Source organism: Coturnix japonica, chromosome 3 (genome assembly GCF_001577835.2).
Source record: "Coturnix japonica isolate 7356 chromosome 3, Coturnix japonica 2.1, whole genome shotgun sequence".
Taxonomy (NCBI): domain Eukaryota; kingdom Metazoa; phylum Chordata; class Aves; order Galliformes; family Phasianidae; genus Coturnix; species Coturnix japonica.
In genome coordinates this window covers 47,543,589-47,556,674 of record NC_029518.1, presented here as the reverse complement: position 1 = coordinate 47,556,674, position 13,086 = coordinate 47,543,589, and the positions used below count along the sequence as shown (strand labels likewise).

The following is a 13,086-nucleotide window of genomic DNA, read 5'->3' as shown; positions in this document are numbered from 1 at the left end:
GGCACCCGCAGCCGCCGCGCTCCGCCCCGGCCCGGCGCTGGGAGGCCGTCCCGCCCGGCCCGGCCCGCGGACAGCCGGGCACGCCGGTAGTCGCGGAAGTGCAGCGCTGGCTGTGAGCCTGCCGCCGCCGCTAAGGCCGCCCCTGCAGCGTGCAACATGGCGCTGGTGCCCTGCCAGGTGCTGCGCGCCGCCATCCTCCTGTCCTATTGCTCCATCCTGTGCAATTACAAGGCCATTGACATGCCCGCGCATCAGACCTATGGAGGCAGCTGGAAATTTCTGACCTTCATAGACCTGGTAAGTGCCCCCGCAGCCCGTGGCCCTGCCCCCTCCTCAGGCTCCCCACGCGGAGCGGCCCGGCACGGCCCGGCCCGGCCCGACGGCACGGCCAGGTGGTGACATGACAGCGGGGACGTACTGGGGCTGCGGGGCCGGCTGTGAGAGACACCCGTAAAGCTGAGGGGCCGCCCCGCGGGGAAGGTGTGTCTGGACGTGCTGCTGGGGGCTTGGCCTTTGGTGATGGTCCCTGTGTTCTGCCCCGAGGTGCTGTCAGAAGAGAGCACATCACGTTCCCTTTGGCCCTTCCCCGGCAGGTGTGTGTGCGATACAATGGTGGGCCCCTCAGCTCGCCAGTCCGCTCAGTCTGGGTAGCGAACACACAGTGCGCCTATGGAACAAGAGGCGTTTCGTTGCGCTTGCTCATAAGGATCCGGGCCGCACGCGTATGGCAAATGGCAGTGGGAGCTGCACCTGCTGCATGGGGGTTATTTTTGCCCCCCAGTGTCCGCGCCTGTGTGACCTCGTAACAGTGTTGCTGTAGTGGAAATGGGAGGAGCGGGGGCGGGGAAAGAGATGGGAGGAGACGCTCCGTCCTTGGTTCAGAAGCTGCTTGTGCTTAGGATCAAACTGTATCCTTTTCTGTGAGCCTAGAGAGTAATCGGAAGAGAAATGTTTCAGTTCTGTAGCTGCAGAAAAGTCTCACAATGTCTCCTGTAGAACAAAGCCTCTCTTAGAACTTCATTCTGTAGTCACAGGTGTCGCTACCCCTTCATTAACAGCTGTGCACTTCACATCCGGTCTGTAGGCTGAGCTGGTGAGTTTGGCAGCCCAAATCAAACGCTATTAACATAGCAGGTGGAATGTGGAAATCTTGCATCAGGGTTAAGCTCAGATTCCTTGAGGTCTGTATTTCATTCAGAGAGAAGCAATTACTGTGTTTAGCCAGGATAATTCTGTGTTGGGTGTGAAATGTTGGCTGGATCCTTGCGATCTGCATCGCTAAGATGCTTTTGCTGCTCTTTTAAAGGGTGTATTAAGACTTGATTTGTTTTCCCTGAAAGGCAAACTAATGTCCGAATTAGGCTTTTTTATCCTTTTGGGCTGCTGAACAGTGCTGTCAGTCATAGCAGTTGGTAGAAATTAATGTCAAACTCTAGTAAGTTAGGGTGGACTTTTTGTCTTCACTGAGTTGAACATGAACCAAGTGAAGCTCTCTGTGGCAAGTTCATGTGGACTTATCTGTCAAAGCATATGTGTGGTTCAGGTTCAGGCTACTTCTGATGTGGCTTAAAAGGTCAAGGTGAATATATGGTGCATTCTGAGATTTCTAGAACATTTATCAACTACAGCTAGTCAAATCTCGTCATTTTTGTCCTTTTTGTCCCTTAGTTAATAGTTGTCATGTGTTTCTCATAGTTACCAAGTCTTATGGGTGAGAAAAGCTTAAGAGTTCCTTGCTGTTTTTACTTCTTCTGAATAAGAGGGTAGCGGGGAGACACAAAGAAACAAAATACTGTTTGATTCCTGAGGAGGATACCAGGAGGAGTGGTTGGAGGGTGTTAGGCACACTATCAAAATCCTTTGAGTTGGCTTAGTCTTGGAAAGTTCTTCCCTAAGTTTCAGTTTTGTTGACCATGTGCAGTGTTCCTGTGTCAGTCATATTTGAAGGCTGTCTAGACAAAAATGTCAGCCATGCCAGAGTCTTGGCAGACGTGTTCCTGCTACAGATTGTACCTCTGCAAGCGGAGTTTTCCTATTTGACATCATAGAAACACGTCAAATTTCTTTCTATTTCCAGAAACAGTTTACATTTTTTGAGAAAAGTGAGTTTTCCATATGTATCAAAAATGTGGATTTTTTTTTTACCTGTCCATTTATAATGGGACATTCCACTCCAGTCTCAGCACCAGCAGATAATTACATAGCTGGCTTTGTAGAGGTTCTATGTGAAATGATTTACATTTCTCTGTGTGCAATATGCTTTTGAATCTAATTATGAAAAACTATCTGTTTGGAGTCTAAAACGTAAGGTAGAGTAAAACATTCAAAATATATGCATTAATCTGTATGGTACTCGTACTGTTTATAGAAGTTGAGCATTAAGAGGAAAGCGACACAAAGCTAAAGCCTGTCTCTGTCTACCCATAATATTTTGGATGTTCATACCTGAATAATATTTTCTTGGATGCTGATATTCCTGCTTGATCTTACCTGTTCTTGGATTACAAAAGAATGTCAATGCTGCTGATGGCATTTTTTAACTGCTCCAAAGTTAGTTCCTGTGAACTAACCCAGCAAAGAATTGGATTTGGGTGTGATATTCCAAGACAGCTGTCTAAAATCTCTTACACAGCTGCCTTTGTTAGACGCAGGTTTGATATTTGGTGCCTCAGCAGTAGATTGCTTCCCTGTTCCCCACACTGTTATCCATAGTTTTGGTGCTGAGCCTTATAGTGGAACTTCCTTATAGTGGAAGTTGAGGTGAAAAAGATGGTAATCCAAAGTGATTTTTCTAACAGGTTTGTCAGCTCATTAAGTCTTGCAGGAATGTTCCCTACTTGTAGCGGTATTCTTTCAATGTTGTAAGTGCTTGAAGTAGCTAAATGCATTAATAAAATCCTGCATGGGGTCTTTAATCATGAGGACCCTATGACAGATTGAGCCATGATAGAGAGACAAAAGGCAAGAGGAGATTTTTGGAAGCAGACTCAAGTGTTATGTGTTATGATTAACGTCCCTGTTTTGAATAAACTCCTGTTGAGGAATATGATTTAGCTGAGAAGTATCGGTAGTAGTGGACTAGATGATCTTGTAGGTCTTTTCCAACCTTGATAATTCTGTGATTCTGTGAATAACAGAAGGTTAATGTGGGCATTCATATCTATTGATTCAGGGTAACCAAAGCTGGACAGGAAACCATTTTATTGTGTCTGGTCATACACTGTTATTCTTCCTTTGAAAGAAATAGCAAGATGTCTACATACCTACTTTTATACATTGCCTGACAGGTTGAGTTTCTGCAAAATGACTGGTATAAGCTTTCACAGAATCACAGAATGACCCGGGTTGGAAGGGACCTCAAGGATCATGTAGTTCCAACCCCCCTGCCTGGCAGGGCCACCAAACATACACCTTTACTAGATCAGGTTGCCCAGGGCCCCGTCCAACCTGGCCTTGAACACCTCCAAGGACGGGGCATCCACAACCTCCCCGGGCAGCCTGTTCCAGGGCCTAACCACTCTCCTAGTGAAGAAATTCCCCCTAACATCCAACCTAAATCTTCCCTCTTTCAACTTAAAACCATTTCCCCGTGTCCTGCTATTGTCAGCCCTTTTGAAGAGTTTACTCCCCTCCTGGGTGTATGAGCTTTGCTGTTGGATCATTTTTTGGTGGTACACGTTGCATTTTTCTGTGGTAACTGTGGTTTCATTAAGTACATTAAGTTGTCAGAACTCAGTCTGTTTCTTGCCTTTAGAAAATTATAGAACTCATGGTATCACCAATAGCGCTAGAAACTAGAATTTCCAGATTTGCCATTTACCTTTTACTTCTTAGCGCATTAGTTATTAAATTATGTGGGGTAAAGTTATTAGATAAAATAGATAACTGCTTAACAAAGCATGGCTAAAATTACAGATGATGTGTGCCCTCCCTGAATATAGTCATCTTAATAGGAAATTAGATGATCGGTAAATATCAGTGGCTGGAAGATTCATAAGTCAGTCTTTTCCCTACACATAAAAATCAGAAGTCAGCTTGATTGCAAACAGGCTGGATAGCATTGCCCAGTGTAAAATTAGACAAATTTTGTATTAGGACTAGGTGTATTGCTTACTTTAGGAAAATTACAGTGCCTTCATGTTAGTAATACACTATTACAGTATGTAGATTACGTACTGTACACTAATAATACACGAATATTAGTAAAATACAAATGTATGGGTTTGTGCTTCTCTGGTGCTAAGCTTGGAAGTCCCAACTGTAGATGGCCTGAAATCCTTTCTGAAATGAAATCTTACAACTTAGGAAGAGTAAGGTTGATTAGCCAGCCTCTGGGTAATGACACTTGAGGTAAAGCAGAGTTTAGAAAGTGACACTGGTTTTCTTTGTTGTTCATTACCCACATAATCAAGTACTTTACACGATTCACACTTTTGTCCTTTATACTCTGTGTGGTATTATCCTGCATGTATTCACCACATCTGTTAGATATATTATGAGTCCCTCTTGATTTAATGCTGTAAACTCTTGCACTTCTTGAGCTGCTACAATTTCTAGATGATATCTGGAGATCAAAAGGCAATTTGTGTTCCTGACTGCTTGGCTGGATTTTGTTTAATGTTGAACAAGGTTCTTCACTGATTGTATGGGTTAAACTTGCTGCAAGACAGGGAACAGAAGCAAAACCATGTTCCATAGTCTAGGGAATATAATTATATGACTCTTCCAGGATTTCCTTTACCAAAATGAATTTCACCTTCTGCTCTTCTCTTTCATCATCTGTAAAGTTACCCTGCTAGTCACCCACCTTTGTCAAGTGTTTTATGGCTTCTGCATGAAAAGATTACAGAAATGTAAAGTGCTATTATGTATTATTCCCAGAGGCAATTCATCACTATGTCTAAATATCTCAGTGTTTTTACTGTGGTGCAGAATACAATCACCCGTATTCATCAATTTACAGAGAAAGAAACTAAAGGATTGCTTCTTGAGAAATAACCAGGTGAGACTTAATGGTCCTTGAATGTTTTTGAGAGAAAAGGCGACGGTATGTATAAGGGAACCTTTTAATAAGTGTGTGGTTTAAAGCCTTATTTTTCCCTCTCAGGCTGTAAACAAGTGAGAGAAACAGTGATGTGTAGTGGGTGCCATTAATGCAGTAATAAAAATGTAGTAAAATCACCTTTTCTTATTCACAGACCATTTGCTCTTGGTAGCACTATTTCAAATTGAGTGGAATTGGAGCAATGTATCAAAGAGTTCAGTTTTCACATTACATTAGTATGTCTTTATTTTACAATTGGGCAAAAGTATGTTTGACATTCAGTTAGGGAATTCTTAGGAATGTTATGTGTGTCCTGAAATATTTATGTTGGCGGCTGGGTTGGCAGGGGAAGGGAGGAGAGTGGAAGAGAGGACAGATTGGGATCACTTACTATGGTGATAGATTTAACTAACGACAGTAATATTATTTTATGACTTGGAGTACATAAGTGATAGGTAACAGTGCTATGTTAACAGTACTATAAAGCAGTGAAAAGTGTATGGTTTTGCCAGAACAGTTCAAATGATGACAACTTCAAGCAGTTGGTTTAGTAGATTTTCTGTTTCCCTCTGAAGAAAATCCTACATCCATTGCATGCAGCTGAAGGTTTTTCTTTATTATTTTACTATAGGAGTAATGATAACTCAGTTACTCTTGCAGGTCTCCGTATCACACAGTCTCACAGTCTCGTGCGGGTTGGAAGGGACCTTAGAGATCATCGAGTCCAACCCCCTGGGATTCGAGCCTCCTGTGTAGCAGAGCGGCACTTCTACCACTTGCGCCACAGGGGGATTCGAACCTGGGCCTCCGGTGTTGCAAGCAGCATTCCTACCACTGCGCCACTGTGATACTGTGATACCTTTCATTGTTGGTGTAATGGAAAATTCTATTGTGTCAGTATGCCACCATGCAACAAAATGATACAAAATTGTCTGCAGGCTTGAACTAAGTAAAATGACAATATAGTAAAACCAAGTTGAAAAAATATGTGGTTTTGCAATGTATGAAAGATGACGTGATGTAGATTTATTACAAGAGATTGCCAAGTGTACGAACAAAGCAATAAAACAGAAATACCTCAGATTCCATTCATTATGCGCAGTAATTTCAGTGCTTCAGCTTTGCGTATTTAATAATTGAAATAGTCAGTGCCTGCCTATCCTAATGTGATATTTAGAAAACTTTTTTTTCAGATTGTGCTAATTTAATATAAAATTTGATGTTGGGAAGAGCTCAGCACATGCAGAGAATCTATGTCATTTGGAGTTCTACTTGCTAGTGCCATTTACATTCAGTAAATAAGAAAAAAGACCAATACCAGTGACGGGCTTGTATTCTTTCTGCAGAGCTGAAGAGTGAAAGAAATATTGCTGCGTAGTAAGTTCACATGATACTAGACGTGAATATGGAAAGCTTTCTTAGTTCTTATGAAAGCTTTTTCAACTTCTGCCTTACTTACCTGTGTTTATTTGAATAATTAAATCTTCTCCATATCGTATTTTCAAGATCTCTGGATTTGTTATTAGTCTTCATCGCCGCCTTATTATGTAAGATGCTCCATTTTTTCGACTCAGTATAGTGAAATTTACTACCAGTGAAAAAGGCGTGTTCAGCTTTAGTGGATGGCAAAGTTAACAGCAGCCTGAAAAAGAAGAGGAATTAAAACTTGTGGCTATCTCAGAGAGGAATAAAGCAAAGTAAAATAAAATAGCTAAAAGTGTTTCAGTATGACTTAAAAACAAATCCATATTACACTATGAACTGGAGTTATGTGCCTTGAGGATTTCCGTCAACAATTTCCTAGTTATCTCAGGGCATTTTACACTCTTTTGGCATACGCTTGGTGTTGTTGCTTTGTGTTTGCTTGCTTTTTTGTACATACTGCAAAATTTAAGGATTCCACTGGCTGGAAACAGGTCAAACAAAAGTGAATTGCTGGGAGAAAATGGAAACCTGTTTGTCATTTGTATGAAAGCTCCTTCTTTCTGGCACCTTAGGTAAGTCCAGGCTATTTTCCCTCTCCAGTTTGAAAGAAACATTTGAATGCCTCGTGCTGCATGCTCTGACCATCTCGTCTTGCTACCTTGCTAAGCATCTTGTTTACAGTAGGGTTTTTCAAACAAATACTTGCCAAAAGTTGTGATAGTATCATAATTCCCACTCAAATCTGCATGCGACTGACATATCTCAGGTGTTTTTGCTCCAGGTGTCTTGTCAGGTTGGTTGTTTCAGCGTGTTTTAGGGCTGGTTACAGGGTATTTTAAAACAAAGCTAGTACTACTGTTTTATTACTAGCTGAATATTAGGTGTCCTGATAATATAGAGCAGAATGTGCAGGAGAGCAGAATGTTAAATCCCTTGCTAATTCCTTGCTAGCTTGTCTCATGAAGCAAAGCACAATGAGTTAGTTGAAGTGAGGCAGTTTAAGAGGACTGAAGCTTACCTCCACAAGAGCTGCTAGACACTTCAGACTGTTTTAGTTGGTTGGGTAAGGACTTAGCAAGGAGTTTTAGTTTTACTCTGTTAAGAAGCTCTTGGCTTGTTCTTGGTTTTGAGCAGTGCTATCTGTATATATTTTTAAAACCTAGTTCTTTATGCTTTATTTGCATATATATATATATATATATTCAGGTGTCTTGAAGGCTTCTGGCTCTGGTAGCACATAAGTAACACACTGTTACTTATTATTTTTGCTAGTATTATTAGAATTCAAGCAGTTGTGGGTGTTCCACATACAGAGCGCAGGTGGTGTATGCTCCTAAAATGTACTTGTTTCAGATGCAAGAGGAAGAAGAATAGGCTGCTTTTATTGCTGCTGTATACATTTATAAAATGGGTGAATGCGAAAGGAGTGTTTTCTCTGTGAAATGCTAAACAAGCTTGTGTCTGAAGTGATGAAAGCATTCACAGAATCACAGAATCGTAGGGGTTGGAAGGGACCTCTAGAGATCATCAAGCCCAACCCCCCTGCCAAAGCAGATTCCCTTCACCACGTTGCACAGGTAGGAGTCCACAGGAGGGTCTTGAATATCTCCAGAGAAGGAGACTCCACCACCACCGTGGGCAGCCATACTGCTGATGTTCAGGCTAGGGTTTCTGTGTGATCCTGAGATGCTGCAGTAGGACTCTTGTTTCTTGAGAAGATGCATGTTTTTTGGCCCAAATGACAGTGCAGGTTCAGCTCTGTGAAGGCTGCAAGAAGGAAAAGTGGAAGAGAAAAGGAAAATGACAACACTTTATACTGGGGTGAACAGGCAAGAGTGTACCATCTGACAAGCCTAGTGTTGCGACTAACTGGTATTTAGGTATTTGCCTGTATGAGGAAAAAATTAGGGAAGATGAGATATGGAGATGCAAAGTGGCTGGTATTTCTCAGCACAACCAGCATGTGTTAGCTCCCTCAGACCTCTTCCTTTCCTTGTCCTCTCCCTGTTCCTTCCTCCCACATATCTATGCCCACCAGTGCACACAGGCCCCTCACTGGCAACACGGTACCACTTCCTGTGCAGAACTTGTTGGCATTAGCACTCTTTTGCACAGCAGAGGGTGCCTGCAAAATTTTGCCCTTAGCCAGAAGCCATATGCACTGACAGATGCAAAGGTCCCCATTTGCTGTTCACTTAAGCTCACAAATTGATGCTCCATGCTATGACAGCTTTTGTGACCTTAGTTTACTTGTTCTAGCTTTGTTCCAAAGAGCTGAGAATTTACATATGTGCCAGACACAATTAGCTGCGTTCCTGTACATCCTGGGAGGTGAGTCCTAAGAATGTGTGAGTCATCAAGGAAACCGTGTGGACCTGGGGTACCACACTGTACTAGTGAAGTGGACATTCAGGAGGCTGAAAGGAATTTGGGGTACTTGGTGATAGATACGCACTGGTGTGTATGTTTAACGTAATTGTTATTTACTCATACGGTACCTAATATGAAAATATTAATTTGTGTTTGTAAAAGCTACAGTGCGGTCTGCTGTGCCCATCTGAGAGTAAACTGTTATTACTGAATGCGTTGTAGACAATCAGTTGATGAGCCATTATATCCATAGAATGGCTTTAGTGCTTTGAGGCACCAGATACTGTTAAGTTTTTGAGTGTCAAAAAACTCTAGCTAAGGAGGCAGAGCAGACACCTTTCAGGTCAGCTGTCTCCTGACCTACTAGGGCTAGAAAGGGATATTTCTGTATTTATTAAGAAGCTAATAATTGTTTTAATTCCAACATATGATTATAGAAGATTAGTATTCAAATCTCCTTGACTCGATGCCAGTAGAATTTCAGAAGTTAAACACCTCTAAATTTCCAGAGATAAGATTTGGTGCTATTAACTCATATGGCATTTCAAGCTAGATTTTGTTTTCTTTTCTCACGGTTTGAGGCAGGAGCTACTAAAATGGTATTGCCAAATTCATTAAAAGCTGCCTTGTGCCCCAGGAAGTATGAGGCCGTGTTAAAATTATGAGCTGTATTTTAGAAAAGGTTAGAGGGACCTCTGGTTACTTTGGGGGTTTGAGCCATCAGGATCTGAGCTTCCTGACTCCAAAATTCAACCAACAACATACAAGCAGAACATGAATGTCTTTGAGGGTGTACAAGGGATGGTTTTGTTCATCCGTCGCTGGCTTTGTAAACAACACTCCCACTTTTTCCTCTTCTATTTGTGTTCCTTATCACCCAGTTTCACTTTGCTGTTGAATATCTCTGCGTTTTTTGCTTTTTTTTTTTTTTTTTCTTTATCGGAAGGAATAGCCCTTTCCCCGTTCCTTCTGTTCTATTCTTACCCACCTACCACAGCATCCTCGATCTTTCAGTTCTGTATTCTGGTTCCAGTTGTACACCCAGTTGTCTTCCAGCAGCCTGTATTTCCATGCCTAATGATTCTGTTCTTATTCCCATAGTACTCATTATAATCTTTTCCCAACATTCACACACACTTTTTCCCCTGTACATTCACTGCCTTACATTTTCCATTGTGTTCTCACCTTGTCCATCCCAAATACCTGACCTACTTGGTGTCATTCTCATGTCATTTTAAAGCACCCTGTATAGGTCTGTAACAGTGAAGAATCAGACATCTTTTGCCAGAGTACCATGATTTCAGTCTAGTAATAGCCCTAAAGAAACCATATTTGGAATCATGTTTTTACATAAGAATTTTAGCTTTGCTTTTTGTTTTTGTACAAGTTTTAAAGCATCCTTGTTACAGGATGCCTAATGTTTATTAGTTATTATTTTGTCACTTTTTGGTAGTCTGCCATGCAAGCTTTTATGATAAATTTCAATTCAGAAACATGTCCTTGATAAGAATTAATGTTTCAGAAAAATAATTAAAGCGATAGAGGGAATTGGCAATCATTATTTATTCAGGAATTTTACATCTTTTTTTCTTTTTTTCTCCGGTTTATATGTTTTAAATGAATTGTTGGAGTTCTTTTAATTGCATTTCATGTTTCCTTGTAAGTAAACTCATCTTATGATGGTAATGATGAGATCTGAAATCTGCTGCATTCAGTGAGATGAACAAAAATACTTTGAAACATTGCTTAGCTTATCAGCCACTGCTGTTGTTAATAGAGAAAACTTTTTTCCATGTGAACATATATAAGTAGTTATTCTTTGTTTATTTGGGTATATTGGAAGTGCATACAGACACACCTGTTGTGATTTAGAATATAGACATGGGGAAAGATGGAAATCTGCATTTCACACCTACATAATTCAAACCTATGTAGAAGAATACTAATACTTGTTAGGGGCTGCTGAACCAGGCAGTCTGATAGAGATGAACCTGCCATAGCTCCATGCCCTTTGTCCTATCCAGTCAGTAGCAAGGCCAAATATGTGCCCATTGGACACACACAAAAGCTCACATACCTGATACATATATGTACATATGCATGACCTGCCACTGAGATTAACAAACACTCAGCGCTTGGCTCACACACTAGCACCAGCAGCCTAATGCTTTTTGCATTTCCTGTTGATTAGGATGGAGGTCCACTGGTGGAAAATATATCCAGAGACACAGTGTGAATTGAAACCCCCAAGACTGGCAGCCTAACTCCAGTTTTTGGTGCACAGCCCAACTTGCACACTCACTGGTACACACAGGTGCACACTGAGGATTTCCCAGGAGCTGACATGAGATGCTCTCATCTCCAGGTACTTCATGCACAGACGCATATGCACAAGTGGGTGTCTCTGTTGACCCCAGATCCCACAGCCTCCCCAGTAGTGGGCTTGGAGTTGCTTTGCAGACCTTTTCCTCATACTGTTATCCGACTGAGACTCATAGTTACTTCAGTACTTGTCTCCCAAGCCTTTTCCCTACTCACCTGCCAGTCTGGCTTGGTGTTCACAGAGTCATGTGCTGACTCTCACATAAGACTTTCACTTGCTCCAGCTGCTGGTACCACAGAGGCCCCATGTCCCAGGGTCTGACGCTGGTTCCTCACACTGGTTTCCCTCTGTGCCTTCATGTGTGTGAATATACACTTTTTATCACATAACCTCGTGATTCTCAGGAGCATGACATTTCCCTGGAAAATGAATGAACTGACTGAAACAATTCCTCTTACTCATAGATGGCCTATGTGTTTGTCTTTATCAACAAAGTGGTTACTTATGGCAGATTTGGGCTCTTATGCCATCCTCAGTAAAGTCCATAGGAATCTCAGTATAATGTCTTGTAAATGTAAAATCAGGTCTCTAAAGTCTATGTTAACAAAAATAAAATTCTGACTGGAGCAAGTGATTTAGATTGAAGAACGCCTTTCAAGATACATCAGCCAAATAGTGAAGTGTTGACTGGAACAAGTAGCCCCAGAGAGTCTGTAGCCTGCCTGGCTGGCCTCTTTTCTGTGACCAGGGACGGGCTGCAGGCTGGGAGTGTTGTTGTGATGGGAGCAGTTTTGTCTTGATGCCACTCATTGCTGAGAGTCTTCTGCTCCACCACAGGGCATGCCATTGGAACCAATGTTCATGACAGCCTAGTGAAAAAATGTCACAAAACATCTGATCTCGTGTAATAGGTATTTTGGCATGACTTCTGGGGGCTAATCGGAAGATATTCTCTCTGTATTATTTACATTTCTTCTCCTCAGTTGGTCTGGGAAGTGATGCTCAGCATCTACATCCTGCTGCATTGTTAGAAATACAAGTTTTCTTCACCTTGCAGGATAAGACCTTGATGTACTGAAGGGGCGTGGGGTTTCTTTTGGTTGTGTTGTTCTGTCTGTTTGTTTGGGGTCTTTCTTTTGAAGTCTCTTCTTCTGTGATTATAAACTCAGAAAATGTGAGTTTACGTCGGAAGAAGGCAATCTCACAATTTCTCATGGAAAAAGAGCTTTAGAAAACGTATTTCAAACTCCTGGTATCAGCGCAGTTGGCCTAATCAAGTGAAAACAAAACACTTGATTGTTTTCATTACGATACTTCGTAAAAATTACATCACAATCAAATCAGCATTTGTGGTGAGAAATTGTTATTTGGTAATATTTGCCTGCAGTATTCCCTGAAAACTGTTTAATCTCTTACTTTATTTGTATATTAGATTAATTATTACAGGGGGTTAGTAAATATTTTGAAGAAATAATGAAACAATAAGAACGGGGTGCAAACAAGGTCAACTTTTGGCCAGTCTTTCCCTCTGAGACCTGTATTTTGCCTGCTTGGGGTTTTCGACTCAGTGTTACTAAATAGGATTTGACAGATGAAGAGCAGCAATGGGAATACAACTGTTGAAGGAGATATCTGCATAGTGTACTCGTATCTAAGTGTTGTATCAGAGGAGGTCTCCTAGTCTGGGTTGTGGTCCAGACATCTTGAGACATCTGAACCACCCCAGACTGCTGGCCTTGAGTGTATGATTTCTGCAGGAGTCTTGTGACAGAGAAGGCACGTCCTTGCAATTCAAAATTCCTTAAAGAAAACTGACCTTTTAAAAGGACTCTTTTAAGCCAGGTAGATGGGGATTCAGCATTATGAATCAGACCTGGAACAGCCCCATCTTTTATTAATATAATGTCTCTTGATTTACTGCAGG

At 41.7% G+C, this 13,086-nt stretch overlaps 1 protein-coding gene across 1 annotated transcript in view; it reads left to right on the top strand.

Annotated features, from left to right (window-relative positions):
• Positions 1-5: 5 nt before the first annotated feature.
• Positions 6-13,086, top strand: part of AIG1 (androgen induced 1) — a 114,010-nt gene continuing 100,929 nt past the window's right edge. Inside the window, exon 1 of the mRNA XM_015858349.2 lies at positions 6-297. Coding sequence (XP_015713835.1) covers positions 157-297 — 141 coding nt within the window. The 5' untranslated portion in view covers positions 6-156. The remainder of the gene's footprint in view (positions 298-13,086) is intronic.